The following is a 24,283-nucleotide window of genomic DNA, read 5'->3' on the forward strand; positions in this document are numbered from 1 at the left end:
TCATCACCTAAGCCAAAGGAAAATGTCTACTAAATATCACCTGCATAAAGCCTGGCAAGGTAGTAATTACTGATTCTGACCGTGTGTGTGTATATATATATATATATATGTATATATACACGCTGGAAAGTACAAATCACTGTAAGTTACAGTGACTATAATTTACATTCATCTGCAAATTTTCCCTGGGATACAGGGAAAAGGCCTGAACATTTTCCAAAGGAAGGCTTACATCCCAACAGATTATATTACATATCCACTGTCCCATTCAGGATCTACTTTCTGTGCTAACTCAGATGGTATAAAATTATGATAACAATACAATACATGTAAATGGAAAAGTCAAACCAAGACACATTTATTTGATTTGTATAAGGGTTTTTGATGCATTTCAGCAGTTTGAAAGAGGAGGAGGGAAAATTAGAAGCACATATCCTGACAACACCGGCACATGATTCATTGTTTGAGTATTACTGCACTGCAGATGGCTTAAGATCATTATCTTGCTAAAGGTAGTAATTTATTTGATAATGAGCCAAGCTCCGCTATCCTTACTCAGATGTTGGGCAGGTCCTGAAGCTGTGATCAGTGGAGTAACCATGCCACAGTTCCTCACACAGAGACAGAACCTGTGGCTCTGTGACATGGCTGCTACCGCAGCAGGAATTGGATATAATAATATTATTTCTAAAATGGACTTTTGAGATCCCAGCAGCAGGAGCAGGGCAAGAGCAAGATTTGTGCTGAGAGTTAAATTCTAGGTATCTTTCTCAGCTGCTTTTGGACATGTTAGGAGGCAGAGGAATTATTTTATTCTTTCCACTAGTATCCCTAATCCATTACAAAAATAACAGTATTTTCTTAAACTATTACAAGCAGTAAATGAAAAACAAGACAAAACAAACCAAAACCCATCATCTTGCAAGATCTACAAAGAGAGAACAGGGATACAATAGAGAAGCCATGGGTATGCAGCAGTGAAACAGGTTTGCACACAGCTTCCAGCTGTCACCTTCACAAGGAACTCAGGAGGGAGCTGCCAAGCTGGAGCACACAGAGGGATCACGTTAACCCTTAACTCAGAGAAAGCGGGAATGATAATCTTGTTCCAGCCAGGCCTTGCTGGAGCCCTGCCTTTCATACTGCAAGTGTGTGCGTAAGCCTAAAGGACACTGCGGCAGGACAGTATTGGAACAGGCACAGCTCAATGTGACCCAGCAGAGCAGGAGCAGACCACCGGGAGAAGGGAAAGGCAGACTCAGTTCCAGCCAGGAATATTTCACACCTTTAGCTACCCTGCAAGGAAATGCGCAGGGAGATGGGGTCACCTCCTCACAGCTCACCGTATGGTGTCCTCATCTACCCTCTTACCCCTGATTATAAACGTCTTAAATCTCTGTGATTTCGGTGGCCTTTCCAGGGTATTAAGATGTCTTTTAATAGCTTCTTCCTCCCAGACGACTCAAGCATCAAGTAGTGAAAAATGCCAGACAGATTTTCAGCTAGGGAAAGATTTGGTGGTTGAGAATTAAAAGGCTGAAGAATAAAATATGAGGGGAGCAGGAATCAGAGATTAGGGCCTGGATTCTGCTGCTGGAACTGAAAGGCTGTTGGAAGGCACGGGGGGAAGTTGTTGCTGCTAATGAACACATGATAACTCTGGACGTATTTGAAACTAATTTTTAAATACGCTCAAAGGTTCATGCTTGAATTTTTTTTTTTTTTTTTTTTTTTTTTTAAAAAGCCATGGGTCAGAACTGGTAAGCAGGTGATGGAAACCTGAGTGCTGTGCAGGGCCAAGTGTGTTTGTGTTACCTTGTAGGATTTTCTTCATAGCCTCTCTGGAGATGATGGTGCTTGGCAGCCAGGATGGAAGGAGGTCACTTCTACCAGACTGTTCCTCCAAATATGTAGGAGGAAGAGTTCCTGCCATGTCACTCGCCAAAGCTGTAGGTCAGTTTGGTAGCATAAACCGTAATATTGGTGGTGCTCAGAGCCTGCAGTGGGCGGTGATGGGGATTCACAAAGCATTGCTTTCCTCCAGCAATCTTGGAGAATCCCCTTCTGGCTTGGAGAAGGGTAGAAGAGAGGAACTTTCTAAAGCGTGGCAGGCCAACATAATCCTAGTTGCAGAACTGGGAGAAAAAACTGAGACAGAAAACTGTTTTGCAGTTTCAAACCATGCTGGGGAATGGCAAGTTCATCTTAGTTCTGGGATTATTGACTTAATTTTAATTGCTTTCCATAATTGTAATCTACTTTAGTTTTTATGTAGAGCGTGTAATTGTACATTATACCCAGACTGCTTGTCAGCTTTAGCTTCTGTCTCAGAACTAAATGAGCTCCTTTTTTGAGTGTTTCTATTAATCAAAACATCTCCATGATTTAACTTTTCATGAAAATGGTAATGTTTCCTCCTCTTGAGATCATTGGCTCAACTCCAGTGCCAAACATGATCAAAGGTTACTGCTATTTGAGATCTGCTGCGTGATCTTTATGAACAAAGTAGAAAACCTCAATCCAATTTAAACTGAACAACTGTTCACATTGTAAGACTATCATTTAGCTTGAAAATAACAGGAGGAGAGGACATTCAAAGGGAATATAGTAAAAATATCAGTTAGATAATTAAGCAATTGAGGACCGCATAGCGTTTCCTTGTCACTGGAGTAAAATAAGTTTTTTTAGTAAGCTCTTGTTCCTTTTAATAGTGCAAACCTGATGTAACTCTGAAAGGCAAACTGGTTTCCAGGGTATGACATCCCAGGATGTCAGCCCCCTGACAGCGTCTGTAGTGTCACTAGTGTTTGAGGACACGAGGTTGTGATGGATTTCCATATCGCTGGGGAAATTACAAGTCTTGCAGTTACATAAATAATATTTATGTAACGTGTTTGTAACGTGTATAAAACAGTATTTTAACATGAGTAAATCGTTAGACAAGTTTTGCTTTCCTTAGTGGCAATCTCCCATTGATGATATTATCTCAGTCAATTGAGCAAAATGGTATGCAGATACAGGACCTCATCCATGAACACGTGTTCACCCCACCATTATGTCTCCATGTGTTAATTAGTATTTGTAACACGCGTCTAAGCCAGAAAAGCTTGTCAGGGTCGGAGGTGGCTGGCGCGCGGGGGGCAGTGTACCGAACGGCTGTGGTGGCGCAGTGCCACCTAGCGAGGGTCGTCCCTGCGCAGCGTGCTGGGGCTGGCAACGTACTTCACACCTACCCCACCCCCTCCCTTTGGCTCTGCTTTATCAATTTTTATCGTTACTTTCCTGTGTCTACAGGTTCATTTTCCACTTTTCAATAGACATGTAATGTCATGGTCCCTGCCCCAAATTGCTTACGTTCTCCTGGCTGATGTCAGGATGAGATTTTATTCCATTTATTTGTATCTCTGCGGTAGCCCATCAGTCCTTACACTCAGGAAGCGATGGCTTACCATTTTCATGCCACTACACTTTAAAACATGCATTAAATTAACTGCCTGAGGGTTGTGACCTCAAATAAATCAGTGAGCAAGCACTTCTTCCCTAGTAACCCTTTCTGTACCCACACAAACACACCCCACTGATGCAAAACTCTCTTTCATGCAGCTGGTGAAACAGGTGATTCTGCTTATTTACCATATAGTACAGGTGTCTCCTGAACAAAGTCAGATATTCAGCGAAATAAGTAACAATCTTTTCAATGAACTGAAACATTCTGGGTCTGGTTTGTGCCGGATTTATTTATTTTTATTTAAGGTGATTTTTTTCTTCTTCTTCTGTGGCTGTGGGAGATTTTTGCTCTTACTAGCAGAAAGGTTTTCCCAGAGCTGGAAACATTGGCTCAGCTTAAAAGGGAGTGTTATAAAGTGATCCCACTTCAAGAGCTCCACCTTGTCTAGAGGTTCACTCTATGATATGAGTGCATCGTTTACAGCCATGACAGCACAACACTATTGCAGGATGGCAGATATGGTTATTTCTGCTTTACTGATGAATATAAAGTACAGGAAATTTTAAGTGGGTGGTCCCAAGCTACAGGAAATTCTTGCTAAGGTTGGAAACACAGATGTCCTATTGAGTGTTGCACCAGCTCCTTGGTCACGAACCTGTTGAGGCATTCTGTAGGCTTGCTGCAGAATTATTTCAAAGTAAGTGTTTGAATCTTGTCACAGATGTGTGTTGTGGTCGCACTTAAAACTGTGTGCTATGAGTTGTGACGTTTTAAGGCATGGTGGCTAGCTTATCAAGAATACACCTCAGAATGAGTTACCACGGGCTCCTAACGCAGTCACCCTACGATGCTTGCGCTGCAGTTAGTGGTGCAGCTACCGTGATGGTGAACTTGTCAAATTTGAATGAATTTCACTCAAATGGCACTTGTTATGAAGACCAGCCTATACAGTCATCCTTAGAGGGTCTCACAAGGCTCAAATCACCAGAAGTTTGAAAAACATAGAACAGAATCATAGAATTGTCTGGGTTGGACCTTTAAAGCTCATCTAGTTCACCCCACCCCCTGCAATGAACGGGGGGATCTTCAAGTGGATCAGAAAGTTCCTGGGAATGCCTCAATAAACGGCTGTCATTTGAGGACACATTTTATGCTGTTACCCACAAGTGCAAGCATGAACCAAAAGCACAAAGGTAACTACCTCCCTTTGTAAGTTTCCACTCCTGATTTGTTGTTAAAGCCATAAGAAAGAGTATAATAAATATCAAGGTTATATTTGTTAAAGCCATAAGAAAGAGTATAATAAATATCAAGGTTATATATTTAAGATGTAAATGTTAAGGTTTTTTTATCATATATTTTTTTTTAAATTCTAGACCATATCCCCTTCCTCCAGCAGTATTGTGCTAACAAAATTAAAATCCGACCTTGTTTTGTTTCTTTACACATACAGCTGTTTTCTTTTAAGGATCTAAAAGTTTGGTCCTCTTGAGAATCTGAAATCCTAGAATCAAGGGGTTTACCTTTTCCTGGTAATTTTACTCTGTAAGAAACATCAGTACAAAAGAAAACGAGGAAAAAGAAGAGTGCAAAACTTAGAGAAGGAACTTTATTGATTTTTTTATTAAAGTGTGCTTTGAAATTATTGAAACTATGTTTCAGTGTGTGAGATAATTTGCAAATTAAGTCATATATATAGAAAATACATTATAAAATGTATATTTTCCAGTTCTAATAGTAAAATCAGACCATTTGAAAGCATCCATTTGAAATTGCCTATTTTGCCACGTAATCAGTAAAACGAAGTGCTACAATTCAGGCTTCATTAAACCAGGAAGAGACGTTTTCCATCGTAATTATTAGTTTCAAGTGGTACTTTAAGGTCATAACCAACATCCATTCTGCTAGGGAGTGTATACATTGTACAATCCATTCCCTGCCCTAAAAAGCTATCAGATGAAACAATTTGTGACCTCATGCAGATAAAAACAACTGTTTCAAGGGGTGGCTGGGAGTGGAGTACACAGCAGCAAGTGCTGCTTGGCACAGCTCTGAAAGGGCAGAGCCACGGTCCCGCGTTCCCTTGTTCTGCAGCATGGTTTGTACGGGTTCATTCACAGGCACAGACAAGCTAGAGTGAATAGTCAGGTGCAATGCAACGGCAGCAGCCAGGCTCCAAATGTAGTTTGTGCCTCAAAACTGCATAAATAGCCCCTGCAGGGCTGTGATCTTATTTGCATCATGGAGGCGTGGTGGGATGGCTCCTACGACTGGAGTGATGGAATAGAAGGGTACAGGCTCATTGGGAAGCACATTGGGAAGCACTTGTAGGGGAGGCAAGGAGGGGATGTTGCTCTCTGTGTCAGTGACTGTCTGGAGACCCATGGAGCTCTGCCTGGGGACAGACGAGGAGCTGACTGAGAGCTTATGGGTCAGAGTTAAAGGGAGGGCAGGGACCAGTGCCGTTGTAGTGGGGTCTGCTACAGGCTGCCCAAGCAGGAAGGCTGGGCAGGTGAGGCCCTCTATAGACAGACAGGAGAAGCTTCACACTCAAAGGCCCTGGTCCTTGTGGGAGACTTCATCTACCCCAACATCTCTTGGAGGGACAACACAGCAGGGCATAAGCAATCCAGTAGGTTCCTGGATTGTATTGATGATAACTTCCTTCTCCAAGTGATACAGGAGCCAACAAGGCGAGGTGCTACACTGGACCTGCCTCTCACCAACAAGGAGAGGCTCGTGGGGAATGTGAAGCTCAAGGGCAGCCTGGGCTCCAGTGACCGTGAAATGGTGGAGTTCAAGGCCCTTAGGGCAGCAAGGGGGGTGCACAGCAGGCTCACTGCCCTGGGCTTCAGGAGAGCGGGCTTTGGCCTCTTCAGGGATCTCTTGGTAGCCTACCACGGGACAAAACCCTGGGACGAGGGGCCCAAGAAAATGACATCCCAACAAAGAGGAGGTCAGGCAAAAATGCCAGGAGGCCTGCATGGACGAGCAAGGAGCTCCTGGACAAAGCTAAACACAAAAGGAAGGCTGCAGGGCGCGGAGGCAAGGACAGGTGTCCTGGGAGGAACACAGCAGGCTGCCCGAGCAGCGGGGGGGGCGGGCGCGGGTGTGCGGGTCAAGCTCCCGTGGCCCGATCAAGAGGACACACGGCCCCCCCCCTCTTAAGCGGGGACACACGGCGCCGGCAGCACCAACCGCCCCCGCCCCCAACCGCCCCTACGGCCCCGCCCCGCCCCGCGCGCCCGCCCCGCCCCCGCCCCGCGCCGTTGCTACGATACGGAGCGGGGGGCCCCGCGCGGCCGCGGCCCGGGTCGCCACAGCAGCGTCGTCGGCGTCGTTGTCGGCAGCATGGCTGAGGTGAGCCCCCCGCCGCCGCCCGGCCCGCCCGGCGCTCGGGCAGGGCGAGCGCTGCGCCTCAGGATAAGCCCCACAGCATCGTGTACCTACAGACGGTGTTTCTGCGTTGAGTTACTTTTGTGAGCGGGGCTCCGCTGGAGCCTGTGTTGAAAGTAGGAGCTGTTGGGCAGCGTGGCCGTGGGCGGCCATCACGCCGAAATGTCGGGAGCACCTGCTGCTTTGAGATCGCAGGTGTGATCCCCCGTGTGCCCGTACCGGGCCTGAAGGTTTGGTACCCGGGAGGAGGGTGAAATACAGAGAGACCTGGGTCTGTTGCTGTGCGGCCAGGCCAGAGCGGGGTCGAAGGCGTCATGCAGCCCCCCAAGACCAGCCGCAGCAGCCCGCCCACCAGAGCTGGCCCTCAGCGTTGCCTTCGCTGTATTCCCATCAAAGTTTGTGACACAGAAAAAAACCCCTCAGATCAGAGCCTTGGCAGGAAGGGGGCTTGGAGCCGGTGCCTCTGCCTCCATGCGTTGCATGGCCTGACCTTCAAGTCGTCAGGGCTTACTTTTACCCTTTTAATTTCAGGTTTTCCAGGTAGGGTGCACTTATGTACTTCCCACTCCCCCCCCCAAAAAAAAACCCTAACAAACCAACCAACCCAATGAAACAAGTGTGTTGTTTTGCTCTCAGGTATATTTTTATTATTGTTATTATTTTGAAAATTCTCCCCTCTAAACTGTTTATGTTCAAACGGTGCGTAGGAGCCTGAACCGTTTTTGCAATAGTAATCCGTTCGTTGGGGGGGAAATACGAGGGCAGATTTTTAAGGTTGTGGGAAGTGTGCATCTCATCGCCTCTGCTCTGCGAGGGGGGCTTGCCATACAGCCACAGCCAGTGCTAATAGGAGAGCTGTTTTCCTGTCCAAGTGAGTCCACCTCTGAGATGTGATTATGAGGCTATACCTAGACTTCAGATTGCAGTGTAAAGATGTTCTAGGCAGTTTTGAGCAAGCTTGAGTAATGGCAGCAATGTATCCATGACAGTATGGAAGTGTCCTGTGGGCTGATTTATCTTGCTGCTTAGCAGATGAAGCTAACTCCTGAGAAGCAGCCATACTGCCTCTTCTTGGTGTGATTGTGTTCTGTTGGAGGCTGTAATGGAGGCTTATTTTAAGCTCCTTTTGAAAAATATTGGTGGACTTTGGTGTCCAGCAACCCAACTGGCAAAATTTGGTGTCAGAACTGCACTAGATCAAAAATGTCCCATTAAAGATTTAACGGTAGCATGCATTTCCTACAGAAGAAGGATTGGCTTGCTTTGGCATTACTGGAACTTTTGGACACGCTTATCTGCATGTGATTTGCTGGCACTATCTGCATAGAAGATATAAACTAATCAGACTTTATAGTGTAGAGAACTGGGGAAAATTGAGACTGAAATACTGGGCTTCTTGAGTAGTTGATATCTTTTTTAAACACTAGCACAATGGTGATGTTTTATAGACCTATCTTTAAAGTAGTTGTGGTTCTCAATTACAGGAATTCTGACTGTTAAAGCACAAGTTATTTCAGTAAAATAGGGGGAGATCTGTTTGAAAAATAGCCTGCAATGTACATATCATATGATAGCAAGAGAACTGTTATTTCAGAAAACTTTGTCATGATTTCTTAGCAGCTTTTACACACTCAGTATATTGTTTTTTTTTTATATTCTGGTGTCATGAGTGAAATGTTGAATTCCTCCTGTTTGTTGATTATGTATCTCATTCCATTCAGGAAAAGTATGGCAAACTGTATCTAGAAGAAAGTGCATTTGAAGCACTGGAAAAAGGCTTCCAAGATGTCATCAATCTACTTAAGGCTGATAAAACTCTGGAAAAATATCGAATAGAATATGAGAAGCTCCATACTGTTATGAAGAAGTCCCATGAAAATGAGAAGCGTCTCATGGAGAAATGCAGGCAGCTGAATGCTGAGCTTCTGGTGAATTCGTCTAAAGTAGCTGTGCTCACAGAGCTTTCTAAAGAGGATCAGGGAACTATAGCATCAATGAAGACGGTAAAGTGTTGAGTATGATCTGAAATTGTTGATGAAAAACATGGTAATAAGAGGAGCATCTGCAACAACACTTCCTTTTATGTAGACAGCTAGCCAGAGGACTAAGTATAGAGCTGGCATCTCCAGTTCTTTAACCCCTGCTTTGCTACCAATCGCTTTGTTTCCTCAGGCTGGTATTTTTACAGGTCCTAGTCAAATTCTGTGTTTATTGCACTAAACCAATTCCATCAGCTTTCAACTACTCACTAATAGTTTTTATTTCAGTTTTCCTTCTGTAGAATAACCTGTTTTCAACTTAAAATACGGTTTTTGATTCGTTAGTATTTTTGAAGGGCTGCTTGGATGTTAAGTATTGCCAGAACATAAAAAAATCTACTTGCTGAAATATGGATTGAGACCAACTGATACAAATAAATGTTTCACAGTGTTTTTGAAAGGGAGTCCTATATAGCATTTCAATGTGATTTTACCAGTTTACTCTGATGTGTTCTTTGTTCTTATTGATTTAAACTCTGTCAAATCAAAGTGCTTGACTCACTAAAAACAGTCAATGTTTTTAGCCTTACAGCAAGGTTTGACTACCAGAAACCTGAAGGTGCCAGATGATCAGAAGACTGTATTTTGAACTTCTTTCTGATGGTTTAAAAACTTAGGCTGTGGTACCTACACAAGCTTTAGTTCAGCATTTAGTTGAGAAACCTCCGTGCCTTACAATAGTGTTTTGTCCCAGTAAAATAAATTCAGTGTAATAATTCAGAGTGATCCATGAGCACTACAGAAATAGAAATTCTTTGCCGTGAAGTTTCTTGTCCTTAGAATTATGAAGAAAATACACTCAGAGTAAATATTACCCTAAGTAGCAGTGCTGTCATCCTATGGCTGCAGCTTGCAAGCTCATGTTACCGCTCAAAGCATTCTTAAGTGTAGAAAATCTTGTTTTTCACTGCTGCAAATCAAAACCTGCTAGATGGGTGTCACAAACTGCGATGATCCTTATAATTTTCTGCTATTACACGGCAATACTCGGAGGGTAAACAGTAGCAGAGGCAATCTTTCAAGATGTTCCCAAGCTGAGGAGACATTGTCTTAGTAATGTCATAAAACTGAGGAGTGGAAGAGTAGGAAAAATAAGAGTCTTTCCAATTTCAGCAACTAATTTGAAGGCAAGATATGGCTTGGCAATACCACCTACTGTTGAACCGGCTAAGAGATTTTGTAGTGAAAAAGCTGGTTGAGAAAATGACCCTATTGGAAATAACATGCAATGCACAACTCGTGACATTTCAATTCTAGTGGTGTTCTGTGAGCCAGGTAAACAGCACTGATACTTTTTCAGTTTGGTTTTGAGAATTAGTCTTTCCCTTAAATGTTCAGGAATTATTTGAATATTGTTTAAAATATTTCTGTCATGTTTTGGGGTTTTGTTTGGTATACGCTTCGTATTTCATGTTATCCTCCTTTCTGAAGGGAAGTTCCATTACAGCTGTAGTATTTCACTACGATTTTGCTAACATTCAAGAAGTGTGTTAGGCAAGTGTTGAGGAAAGTTCAAGTGCTAAAATAGCAAAGATTATATTCTTCAGCACTAAATTAAATAATCTGTTCCACTGTTTCATTATTTATAAAAGATAGGAGAATCCTGGTGGGGCTGTTCTGTAAAAACGGTGTGGTTGCTTCAAATTAAGGCCATAAATCTTGGTGACTCAATGGGTCATAAGGGTAGCAAGTGTGCAGCTTTCCTCTTATAGGTCATTGTTTCATATACAAATAAAAGTTGTAGAAGCAAAAATTTTCCTCCATGTGAAGCTTGGTTGTAATCAGTAGGATTTGTTTAGGGGCAGAGGCTAACTACACAGATGAGTGGTTCAAGAACCCAGGTCAATAATAATCAATAGCTGTTAACTGTCTGGTGGTTGTTCAGTGCTCTGCTTTGTAGTTTTAATAAACCGTATGTAATAGTATGCTATTTACAGTCCTATCAAAGCAGCAAAGCCCCAAGCTGAACATGAAGGGGATACAATTCTTTTTTTCATTGATAGGGATACTGATACACGAGGCTGCGCTGGAAGAATGCTAGAAGGGGAATTTACAGGAACTTGTATTCCCCTGCTTGGAATTAACAAGTTTTCAGTTTCTAGGGGTATCAATGCAATATACTAAGAAAGCATTTCAGTAATTCTCCATTTCTGAGCAGTGAAACTGATGTGATCTTCTGGGGTATTTAATGAAAATAAAGTAAGGCAGTCACACTTTATGAATTCTGCTTCACAATTTCCAGAATTCCAGATTTTTTTTTAATTATTCTAACTGCAAACATCTAGTGTACCTCTGTCTTTATACAACAGACTGCAATGCATGTTACCTACCTAACCACACACTGCAGTTACCCAGTGATACTGACAGACTGCATTTTTTCAGTTCCCCTCCTCACTGAATAATAACGTGCATATTTTTCCAGTGAAGGCTTCCACCATCAAGAATTTTATTCTCTTTACTTTTGAAGTTAAAGGAAGCAATCTGTTGATCTGCTGTTCAAAGGGCACAACCAAGAAACAACTGCAACGAAGCCCAGTTTTGCTGATGCTGAAGACTGTAGCAAATTCTTATTTAGATTTTGCTTCTTGATGGGGCCATCATCTGTGCCTGCCAACTTTGTTGATAGAAATTAGTTTTATCAATACAAATTCAATACAACTGGTTTTACACATCAAACGCAAGATAAAGTTCAAAAAGCACAGCTTAGGGTGACCTGAAATCACTGCTCATCTGAATGGCCTCATTGACTTCAGGGGATCACTTTTGCGAATACTCACCAGAACAAAATACTCGCTGAAGCCAGTAAGACCTCTCAGAGGGCATATTGATTTTATTCGCCAGTTCCATCCCCCTGAACTTCAATCATAATGATTCAATTCACCAATTTAATCACAGTCTAATCAGCCAGCAGAAAGCTTTAAGTAATCAGCTTTAATCTTATTTTCCATTTGCATTTTTCTAGAGAAAGGCTGGTTGCCTCTTACTGGTTGGCAAATCTGAAACATGTTTATTTACAGCTATATTTTTTGCTTTTTTTGCCAGTCAAGGTGACACACTGTCTTCATGTCATCATTTCAGCCTAGTGTGCACTTATTTAAATTTCATAACTGAACATTTTAATGTAAGACAATAATGAATGAAAAATTTATTATTTACTAGATGATACTTAATGCTTTATGTGTGATCATTGCTGCATTTGAATGGAAATTAAAACTCAAAATATATAAAATGTAAAAATTAACTTAATATTTAAAACGTCTAAAATATGCTTTATACATAAGTGAAAAGCACAATTTCAAACTAAATTTTGAACTAAGTAGTTTATTAAGTAATGAAAATAGTGTTTGTATGTAGTGATTTTAATTGATTATAATCTCTTTCAGAATTTCTGAACAAGTAAAGCCCACTGTTTAAGTCTTTATTAATAAGTTGGGGGAAAAAATGAAGAGCAAACATTCCTGATCTTTAAGTTCCAGATGGTTTCTCAAATTTGGATAGGCGGACTAGTTGAATAAATAAAATGAAAATGTATACCCTCTCTAGTTTCAAGAGGCTACAGATGTTATATTTTGTGTTATTTTTTTAGTAAATTTTGGTAGCCTGTTACTTCTGCTAATTCAATAGGTTGATTTTTTTAATTTAGGCAGTAAGCAGCTGAGTACTACATTTATTTGATTTTAAAGAGTTCAATAAATATATTAACAATATACCATAATATAGGTGTAATTTTGAGTTTAATGTTAAACAGATTTTCTTTAGAACTAGAGATGTTAATTTCAGTAAAGAACTGCTGTAAACAATTTGATATAACTTATTTGATATTCTTCATTGTGGACCAATTTTTAATTGTTTTTTCCATGCTCCCATTTTCATATGATGCAAGTGGGAGTTGAAAGGGACATTATGGCTTGAAGTAATGATGGTTCTGTCTGACTCTGCTTGGGGAGACCCTAGAACTAATGCAGAGCTGCACAGCCACACTTGGAGTCTAAATTTGTACAAGTCCATCAAGTCCAGTACTCCACCAGGAGCCAGCTGAGAAAAGAGCATGAGAGAGAGGACATCATGCTGTGATTTGCAGCCCAGGGACTTCTAGTGTCAAAATAAGTGCTTCGTTATTTACTGAATCTTCGGGAACTTTCCTTCCAGTCCAGTCGCTTTCTGAATTTATGCATTTTTTTTTAGGACAGGATTCCAGAATTGGTAGAAGCTTGGTTTGAACCTGGCAAGGAATAAACCTGCTGTGTGCTTCTTAATAATCTGATTCAATGGAGAGAGATCTAGAGGAAGTTAAAAATACAAGTGAACCCTCCTCCCCTATCTTGTTTGTGGATATCAAACCCTGGGTTTGTGAGAGGCACATGAGTCAAGCAGACAAGTAGTTCCATGTGTTGAAATTCGGCTTGAGAATTGTGGCTCTTCTAAATACATGGTTAAAATCAAAATACACTAGATCCTCCCAGATGAAAATGAACAAAGAAGGATAAAAGCGCAGAGTAACATCTTTTTTTCTCATCCAAATCAAATGGGATGTTCATTGTCGTAATAAGCTAATAAGTTCATAAGTGAGATATTTAAGTAGACGGTATCTTTGTGGGCACTGATTTTTCAGTAAATTTTTAGATATTAGTGCGACTTACACAACCAAAACCTCACAGAATGAGATTTGATAACGTTCAGATCTGTGTGTAGAAGAAAATGTATTAGAGCTTTTGTGGTGTAAATTGACATAGCCTGAATGGCTCAGAATGTGTGCTGTGCTCTTGTCCAAAAGAAAAGACAATTGGTGAAGATTCGCAACAAACTTTTGTGAATGTAAACATGAAAAGGCATGAAAATCTATTTTCTTAATTAACCAAAATGCAAGATGATTTTTAATTTGTTGTTAATTTTCAACCAAATTTAATTTATGTAATTGTTTTCCATTTTGTTCCTAGGAGATTGAAAAGTCCTGGAAAATGGTGGATGCAGCCTATGAAAAGGAAAAGAAAATGAAGGAAACAATTAATTCACTGCAAGAGGAAACCGCGCGCCTAAATAATTTAGTGAAACAAGGATCTGGACCATCTCTGAGAGAGGAGTACCAGTAAGTATTCCCCAGGGAGGGGGAAAGCCTGATCTGGTTATCTATCATTCTACATCTTGTTTAGCTATTTAGATAGTACAAAACCACTGGAAAACAGAAAAAGAGGTCTTTTCTGCCTTTTACTTTTCTCATGAGTACACATTTATTGGTCTATGTGTTTATGCAGTGAGCAAGTACAGAATCAGGCTCTGAGCAAGTTCATTCAGTATTGGATTAAGCTGAGAGATCAAATAAAAATCAATATTATGCACTTTCTCAGTATCTGTCATATTGTTTTATCTGACTAGCACTTCAACGTACTCTGAGAATAGGATCCTGTCAACACTTTTACATCTGATGGGAGCAGGGTCAAGTAGATAAGTCAAGGAAGCAGGAGACTTCATTTCTCTTTGCAGCTTTGTTATAAGGCATTATCACTGTCTGTATTCTTCTTTATATTTTATATTTATACATTTTCAAGACTGTGTGTTTTTTTTACTGAACACTTATGCATAGAGGGACCCAGTCTCAGATGGAGCCTCTAGCTGCTATAGTGTGCAAATAATAATGATCCTCAGGAGTTGCTCAAAATGCCTCCAAAAGCAAGTGTTTATTGTGTCAGGTCCTCTGGCTCTGCTTATGCTGTAATATTAAGTGTGAACTCCAAGATGAGATTAAGTATATTGACCCTATGACCTGTGCACTTTCTGTCGAGATTGCCGATGGTTGGCCCAGCTAGTTCTGGCTTGAAATTTCCACATTGTTTAAGTTATTTATTTATATTATGCATTCAGGATATGTATGGGGAATGCTCGTCTCCCTGTGCACTGTATATCCGGGCTGCATAAACGAGGCTTGGGTCTGTGAGCAAGGCCTTTAGTGTGCTCAAGTGTCTCTCCTCCATGGAATGTGCCAGCACATAAACCACCTGGATGCATGAGAAATCTATTCTACTGTTTGTCCCTAAAATGTTCTGGACCTGTTAACAGGTTTCCCTGGATCTAAAAGCTTGGTCATTAAGCCTTTCCCTAGTATAACTCTCCCTGAAGGCAGCTAGCTCTCTGGTGGCTGCTTTTTGCATTTTCCTGCAAGAGCCCGGAGCCATTACTTTGCCAAGGCCTCACTCCTGTGTTTCCAGATGCTGCCCAGACTGCTGAGACCTGCCTGCTTACAATTTCTTCATAAGTTCCTTCTGTATTGCACTCCAGTTCCATGCTTAAATACTCTGTGCAGCGACAAAGCAATGGGACCAGACAACTCCTTTGTCCTTCGGCCCTATGGGGCTGAAAACCCGACAGTCTTTTAGAACTATAAGGCTGGTTTTTAAGGTTGACCTTGAATCCACACCGCTTGGACTTTCTTTCAGATTGTGAATGTGTCCAAACAGGGACTCTGCTTTATTCTTTCATTAGGTGATTATATGACATAACCTGGTTAGGTGCCCAGTCAGGTAAGCTGCAGAGAGACTGGTTACAACAATGTAACATTTTTGGTCCCCGAGTAATTTTACAGGACAGAAAAGGAATTTTGTTCACTGTTACCTTTTGGGGAAACTGAAGGCTTCTTGAGACCCATGAGGATGTGATATAACAAGAAGGAGTGATTTATTGGACTAGGTTAACTTTTAAAGCTGCCTATGTTGATGCAGACTACAGTCATACTAGATAGAGCATATAATTCAATTGCCCAGCAGAGCCTTAATCCAAGAGGAGTTTAAAATGAAACAAATGACTTTTAAACTCCTGTTTCTCACAAAAGATCTTGCTCTGGCATAGGAGGAACAACAGAAATGGCCTGTGACGCTGCTTGACTATTATTTCCTTGCTTCCAGTATCCGGGATTTGCTAAAACGTAAAGAAGGGGTAACAAAGGAGCGAGACCAACTGTTGTCAGAGGTTGCGAAGTTACGTCAAAGTCTAGCTCAAGTCACAGAGCAGCTGCAGGATACAGAGAAGGCAAAAAATGAGGCAGATCAATCCATTACACAGGTCTGTACAGATCACCAGGTAGTGATTTTAAGTTTTGTCCTGAACCATTTTCCACACTTGCAATTTATCTCCTTTAACTAGTATGCTACTACCTGTACTTTCACATCTCAAACATTTTCAGGAGTGCTCAGAAAGGAGTCTGTTGTGAATGATTTTTCTCTACTTCTAGGCTATGTCCTTTGCAAAGTGTATTGTCTCATACCAGCTGCTTCCATAGCTTCCCCATACCCTGAATGAAGTCAAGGTTCTTTTGCTTGAATAGTAGTTATCTTTCATACTGGAGATGTGTGGGTTTTTTCTGCATTGTACATCCTTATTCCTCCAAAGAACCACTTAGAACATAGACCTGGAATGCGTATGCTAGGTCCCTTGCTGTTGGCACTGGTTGTCATATGATGCCATACCGTCATTTTTAAGAATGTATCAAATTCTGACTTAAAAGCTAATTAGGCTACTTTCTGCCCTACCTCTTATGGGAAACTTTTCCAGAACCTCACTTTTCTAATGTCTAAAGACCTCTGACTTTCTTTTTCACACTGATTCCTGCCTACTGTTTTTCAGCTTAAATAATTTTTCACCTCACCAGTGTCTGTAGAGAGCAGCCATATTCAATCCCAGCTTTACTTTTTTTGTCTCCTAAGTTAGGTTCTCTGCTTTTATGACCATCTGAGTAGACAGTTCTTCTTTACTGATCAATATGTAGAGCTTCCTTTAAATGTGTATGGCAGCTAGAGATACAGAAGACTGAGGATCGATAGGATACCCACTGAATGGAGAGAAAGTAGAACAGGATGGAAGATGGGATACTGAACTCTGATACATCAAAATCTAAAAACATAATAATGAGGAATAAAGAATTTAAAGCAAAATATAAATAGGGGCTGGAGCAGGATAACAGGAGAAAGGAAAAGCAGAAAAGAACACAAAGAACAGAAAAGAACTAGAAGTAGCATTTAGCTTACAGTTTTTTATTAATCACGAATAGGAAAGTAATGATCAGCCTGGGTTTCATGCATAGAACTTGCTTCTGTTTCTAAAGCAGATGGATGGGAATGTATTACAAGAGAATATAAATCCTTGCTTTTCTGACAGTATTGTGGGCATGGGAGAAAAGAGAGGATTGAAACTCCCGCCAAAACTTACTGAATCTTCTGATACTAACTTCCTCAGCCCTTAAATTTATGGGATTGTTACAGCATTTGGAACTTGTAACCACCTCCTGTCCTCCCAGTACGAAATTATTCTCCACTTCAGACTGTTTAAATGAAAATGGCTTTTTGAAAAGCCTGTTGAAGACCCTGACAGTTCTGGCAACTTTTCATCTGTGGGCTCAAAGGGAGAGGAATGTTTAAGTGAAGAACATCTTTCAATTGCTGGTCCCTGGCTGAACTGAATATTTCCATGTGGATCAGCCCCCTGTGTCTCCTCTCTGCAGATTCTGCTCCATCACATTTTTGGGGAGGGAGAGAGCCAAAGTCACAAGACAGTCTATTAAATATGAAAGCACCTCTTTCAGCTTTCTCACAGAGGAGCTTCGAGAGCAGAAGGATTGAGAGCAGTTGTGAAAATGAATGCTGGTCTGACATCTCTCTTTTTCCTTTAATATCAGTGTAATAATTGTTTCTGCTGGTGAGAGAGAAAAAACAAAATAAAAATCCTCACAATGCGACACCAAGCCCTAATTAGTTCTAATGCTGCATTCAGAAAGTACCACTTTACAAACAACTTAAAACTGAAAATACATTTGTGCCACTGCTTTTATGTCTGCATCAGACCCCTCTGTGTGGGTGAGCTGACTGGTGCTTAAGAAATTCTTGTCATCAATAAATACGTTCCCTCATGCAGGATTTTTTGTTCAACCACTTGAGAACATACTTCTGAGAAGATCTGGCATAATCCATGTAGTAGTGGGTCCGGTAGTACAGAAGCTGCTGTTTTCAGCATGAGGCATAGTAGAAGGAGAGGTAAGAGGCCTTGTTTTCCTGAATAAAAGGCAGCAGATCTTAAAACTTTTGTCTTCTCTATTATTATAGCTTCAGCAAGAAATCCTGCTGCATCAGAATAAGGCATCACAAGAAGCTCAAAAGAAGGAAGAAATGGAGAAGCAGCTGAAAAATCTTCTAGTTGAAACGGATAACAAACAAGCTGAGATCAAGAATTTACAAGAATATATACAGAGGAGCCAAGAGGAACAACTGAAATTGGAACAGCATCTAAAAGAGCAGAAGGTAGGATGCAATGGCACACTGCATTTATCAGGTCTAAGATTAGGGTCAGATATCAAAATAAGAAAATGGATTTTCCTGGTGAGAGAGGGAGGGGAGGGAGATTATTTTTAAATGTTAATAAATATTTATTTCTATATAAATACTACTTTACTAATAAATAAATATGTAAAGCTTGCTGGCAGGTTTCATCTAGTGGATTGCAATGATATTGTTAGAGGTCATCTTGGAAAGATCATAGCAAATGAGACAAAGTCTGTGGAGAGCGTGGATGATCTAGTGGTAGTAACAGGAGATTGCCAGGTTGGACTTCTGACATATATTGCCAGTTTTACCACTGATCGACGGTAGTGGCATTGGTAAAGTCATTTTACCCCCGACCCTTTCTTTCTTTTCTGTCACAATAATTTTTATCTACCTCTCAAGCTTGTGGAAGAGTTTCTGTGAAAGGGAAGAGAACTGTCTTTGTAAACCTTTTTGATTGATTTTCCCCATTCTGTTTCTAAAAACTTTATCTGGAAGTGTCCTAACGTAGCATTCTGCAAGTGTTTGAATTTTCGGGTTTTCAGTTCATTTCCCCTGACTTTGAGAAACTCTCAGAGAAGCAATTTCAGTAAATGGCAGGGAAGATCTCATCACTGTAAGACGGTCCTACCTTAAAGGAAACTTGTTTGGGAGTTGTCTTGTAAATTTATGATTTTTATGTCATTTTCTTCCCTTCAGGTCCCTGAAGTTGTGAAGGTAGAGGTCTGTGACAATTTTTTGTCAACATAGAGTCTTAGTAAAATCATTCACATAAAGAGATACAGGGAAGACTTGATTATTTCTCTGAATATCACTGATTTGATGCAGCTTTTGAGGGGAGCTCCGTGATCTGCCAGGACAGTCACATTGTTTTTAAATAGGGTATCTACAATTCCTGGTTCTGTTCTATTCTTCCTTCTCCTATCTGTAGTCCCTTTCAACCTTTCTAAGTGCAGACTTTAAGGATATTCAATTGTCCAAATGGTCCTGGAAACCAGTAGTTCACATAAAGTGCTGTGCCTACACCAATTAGCCAGACTACTGCACTGTCTGTGTTGCCTGCGCTGTCGTGAAGGTGTCTGTGGATGCCCTGTATTGTCTTTTGCAAAAATTCTGTCCAAAACACAGGCTGTCCAACTGTGCAAGAGTCAGGGTGGAGATACGCAAGAGAAGGTGACACAGCCATTGCAGCATCATTGGGTTATTGTTTCTCAACTGAATTGTAGTTGGCTGTGATGCCTGCTCTTATGCTACCGAAATTTCAAGTAAAATATCCTTGCTTGCATGACAGTGTTGATGGTTTGATACAGCTACTATAGGCTGCATCCTCCTTAAGTCAAAGTCTCGATAAAGAGTTACCTTAAACACAATGTTATCCTGACATTTGCAACACAAGAATCAGTATTTCTTGTTTTCACATTGTCTTTGCTTCTGCATGCATTCAGAAGAGGGAGATTCCACTTCTCTTCCTTTAATGTTTGTTAAGGGCATAGTACATATTGACTTCATTGGTTTATCACACATTAATGCTTCAAGTGAAAAATATGATGGTTGTTCTTTCCTCACTTATGGAGTAGTATTTGTTAGGGGAAGTCCCATCAAGTGAAAGAAAAGACTGGCAGCTGCAGTACTGAAGTCTATGTTCTCCACAGAAACCATGAAACTGCTGTTCTGGGCTTTTGACTGAAGACAAATTAGAGAAGAAAATGGTTGTGTCCTGGTTTCAGCCAGCCATGTAACCAGAGAAATGTTATCAGCGTATTAATGTAGGATTTGCTTTTTAAGAAACAGAGCTCCCGTGCCCTCTGCTGATTGAAGCAATTTGAATCTCATACTCATTTTCCATAATGATATGTAGCAAGTTGTGTTACCGTGATGCTTGCCAAATGCCTAACAAGGAGTAAAATATTTATCTATCACCTGCAAGAGAGACCTGCTAAGCTCCCAGAAAAAAAATGACACTGGCTGTGTTATTCATTAGAAATTATCATTTCCCCTAGTCAATATGAACATGTATCATATTTCATGTTAGTAATTTCATCACCAATGAAGAGTGGTTTTTAAGCAGACTACAATCTGTAGCAACTTTTATCTCCTGGGGAGATGGAAGGTTCTGTCTTCATGTATATGTAGATATTGTAATGAGATTAAAAAGAATTAATAGGATTTTTCTTTAATCTGACAGATCTTGAATGAAAGAGCTAGTAAGGAGCTTAAGCAATTTCAGATGAGAAATAATAAGCTCATGCAAGAGAGCAAGCAGCAAAGTGTGATGCTTGAAGAGGTGAAGCAGGACATCCAGCAGAAGACAGCAGAACTGAAAGTAAGTGCCAGGAGGTGCAGGCAGCCTATCAGCCATATCACTCTGATGGCAGCCTTACTATGTGGAATGGGGATGACTTCAGTTCTTATACTTCCCTATAAGTAGTTTTGGAGGAAATTGAGGATTTTTTAGGAAAAGATCTGGCTGTCACTAGATGCCATTCTTTCAATGGCAGTACCATGGTGCAGTCTCCAACCCTATCACCTGACGTTGTAGCACCTGTTGTGCTGAATGAGCTGTGTTTCATAAGACACAAACTAAAATGCTCAACATATTGCGTTCATAAAGGATGCATAAAGGTACTTTTGACAGGTGTAAGGTGGTTTTTTTGGTTGTGAGATCTTCAGGTAAGAGCAACGACTTCCTTTCTTACTGATTAAAATAATCTGAATGTTGCCAAAACCCACTGAAAAATGTTAAGGTTATAATGACAGTGTCCTGGATAGCTTCCACTGAAGGGAGCTACTTCCAACACTAAAATTTCCCCCTCCCAGTATCGGTTGGGGAAGTTAAATATAAATAACTAAGATGGTGTTTACTTTCTGATCTAAATGGGTTTCTTGCCTGACTTTACATTGTCTTAACAGCTGTTTTGTACCACTCAGAAGCAGGTGAGTTTTTGGGGAAGGATTAAATGATTCCTGCTATTGCTTTTTAGGATACTTTGAGAGCATTTGTGATAAAGTACAGATGTTATTACTCTGTCTGTGGTATCTTGCATTTTGTATCATCATTGGGGTTTAAACACTAAACGTTATGAAATTCAGGTAGAAAATCATTATCTTATCAAAGTTTAGTCAAGTATAACCAATCCACCTAAATAAAAAGGTTGCTTGCCAATAGAGGTTGGTTTTTTTTTAATGGGAACTGTTAGTTGGAATGATAAAAGTTAACCAGTGACAGATTAAAAGCTCAGTTCGTAACTTACGTAGTAGATGATTCTGATATGGATCCTTAACGGGCTATGTGGTAGGAGCTTGTTTTCTGCTGTATTTTGTTAGTCAGTCTGGAGGATGTTTTTCTTACCTATTTGAAAAACAAATTACTGACTTTTTCCAGGTTATCTGGTTGTATCATTACTTCTAGTAATACCATAATTGTTTAAAGCTTTACAAACACTGCATTCAAATGTGACTTACATTTGGGGTTCTGAAGTGTCAAAAGTAGCATTTTGATTCTATGATCTTATTCTAACTTCAAGAAGAGTTGATGGAACTTGTGGAGTCATGCACACAAACTTCTGGGAACAAAAAAATAGAAGTTACTGCTCAGTTAGTAACTAAGCTAATTGTTAAAGTTTCTAAGATCCCCAGTCATGATCTGAGATGCCCCTTTTGTAGGCACTGCACTTAGAGTTTCATCCTGCATTGTGCTGAGTGCCTCCACTATGGTGTTGGGCAACCCAAACTATGGAAGTACTCATAAATTTCTTCAAGGTTATTGTCAGTAAGAACTGAGGAGATTCACATCTTTGCAAAGGGTACTCACATAGCAGGATTCACCATCTCACAGAATCAGTATCTGAGGCTGTAGTCTGTAAAACCTAACAGTGGTACTGAATTATATGAGGAAGCTATATTTCCATCTTAAAAGGAAAGAGACTAATTTCTGTTGTGATTATTAATTGGTTTTCATGGTAACCAATTATACAGTGTTTTGATTGATAATTCTATCATCTGATTGTATAGCAAATGAGATGAACTCTACATTTATTTTTATTTTTTTAAAGCCATAGGTTATAAAAGAGATGGGAGTAACAGATACCTGCTATTAAGGACATGCAATCAGACCAGACCATAGCTATCTTTCTCATCACAGTCACTGTTCTTAATATTTCAAAGGAAATTAGAGCTGCCTGTGTTTAATCTGCGGGGCTAATTGGGTAGTGCTGTGTGAGGTTTGCAGCTGGGGATTTTTCAGCCCTAAAGAATAAGATTTGATTATAATTTTCCTTGCCCTAACTGGCTTTGTTTAAATTGTTTTTAATATTGTTCAATTAGCTAATTATCTTCTCTCAGGTGGCCCACTGCACTTACACCTTTGCTTCTTGAACTTAAAGGAATAACTATGTACTAAGTACAGAGGCATTTTCTTTCTGTGGATACTTTCTCTCCCCTTTTCCTGTTGCTTTTCTGTAGGCCAGAGGTGATGAAGTGACTCAGGCGCACCTTGAAATTTCAAAGCTGAGCAAAGTACGAGATGTTCTCCAGGATAAGCTGTGTTTTGCAGAGAAACAAAAAGTTGATGCAGGACATGAGAGAAACACCCTAAAAAATCAAATAATTGGACTGGAGAGGGGTAGGTGCCTAACTGATGTGTGGATCTGTCTTCTGATTCATAATTTATTAATTCAGTATACATCTTCCTATTAGGATCATTCTCCTTTAGTGTGTAGTATAAGCCTGTATAAAAGACAGTTGGACTCTACAGCAGGATTTTAAAATCCCTTGTAGACTTACAGAATTTTCATAATGTAGTATATGTGGGGTGAAAATACAACAGGCATAACTGAAGTTTGTGGTGTGCCAATTTGTGCCATGTCACATAGTCATCCTCAATCCACTTTTATTGCTTCTGCACTGACCTGTGAGAAAAGCAATCTCAGAGGTTATTGAAATCAGACATGGTTAGGACACACTTTTATTTCTGCTCTTATTATTGTCTCTGCTGAATAGTTACAGCCTGGAAATGAATATGTGCAAGTAAACTGCTAAACTTAGTTCTGATATGTTTAGGACTTCAGTTGGTCAGTGTGGATACTAGAGCTGTCCAAGTATTGACTTTGACTTGCTAGCAGATCTGGAAAACTAAGAATGAACTTTCAACATTTTTGCCAAATGGAAATTTTGGAAGAGAATGCCTTGGGTCTAATGAAATATTTTGTTTACCTTTAAATAAACAACTTTTTGGGTATTTTTGAGCATTTAAAACTACTTTCTGTTTTTAACTTTAAAATACATATAGGTTTAAAAGTCAAATATGTTTTGAAATAAAAATCGACACATTTAAAAAAAAATGTTTATTATTTTTTTCCCCTCCTAAAATAATACTATGAAGGTGGCAAAATATTTGAGTTTATGAGACTTTACTTTTTGAGGCAGAAAAAAACCCCTTTACTATAAACTTCATCTAGGTCAAATTGATATATGCTGGTATAAATGCCTTTCCCTGCTCTCACTTGTTTCTAGCTTGTCTCCTGAAGAGACTGAATGTATGAGATATGAATCCTTACATGTAACTATATTTATGGGAAGTCATGTCTGCTTTTCGCTCTGTGAGGGTGGAGGACCTTTCCCGCAGGTGCTTTACTAGTACTTCTTAAGGTCATGCTCTGTACTAGAAAGAAGGGAGGAACTTAAGCAATTCAGATCCGTACTGGAATGCCTGAGGAGGGCTACTACTAACATGTATTTTTGCAGTATTTGACAGATCTTAGCACTCCAATGTACTGCATTTCCTGAGTTGCAGAGTTAGCGTAGCAGGTTTTAATTAACTTTAAAATATAGTGCAAATGCATGTCTCCAATTTTTAATATCTTTTTAGCAGTATGGGTCCAGTGTTCATCTTGACCCATAGCAAATAGTTTTAACTCCACTGAAGCCAGTAGAATCTCACTGCTTCAAAGGAGAACTGGATTTCACATAGAGGAATTAGGGTAATTGTGGAAGTCCCTGTTTTTGAAAGTGCCTCAATTTTTGATGCTTATGTTCAAGCTTCTTCACAGGCTCTGAGTTTCACTGTGCTTAGCGATTTCTGAAAATACAACTTCTTTGTG

At 40.3% G+C, this 24,283-nt stretch overlaps 1 protein-coding gene across 1 annotated transcript in view; it reads left to right on the forward strand.

Moving 5' to 3' along the window:
* Nucleotides 1-6,738: 6,738 nt before the first annotated feature.
* CFAP58 (cilia and flagella associated protein 58) overlaps nt 6,739-24,283 on the forward strand; it is a 60,566-nt gene continuing 43,021 nt past the window's right edge. Inside the window, exons 1-7 of the mRNA XM_027789295.2 lie at nt 6,739-6,808; nt 8,566-8,847; nt 13,821-13,969; nt 15,780-15,936; nt 17,970-18,164; nt 20,371-20,508; nt 22,647-22,806. Coding sequence (XP_027645096.2) covers nt 6,800-6,808; nt 8,566-8,847; nt 13,821-13,969; nt 15,780-15,936; nt 17,970-18,164; nt 20,371-20,508; nt 22,647-22,806 — 1,090 coding nt within the window. The 5' untranslated portion in view covers nt 6,739-6,799. The remainder of the gene's footprint in view (nt 6,809-8,565; nt 8,848-13,820; nt 13,970-15,779; nt 15,937-17,969; nt 18,165-20,370; nt 20,509-22,646; nt 22,807-24,283) is intronic.

Source organism: Falco peregrinus, chromosome 1 (assembly GCF_023634155.1).
Source record: "Falco peregrinus isolate bFalPer1 chromosome 1, bFalPer1.pri, whole genome shotgun sequence".
Taxonomy (NCBI): Eukaryota; Metazoa; Chordata; class Aves; order Falconiformes; family Falconidae; genus Falco; species Falco peregrinus.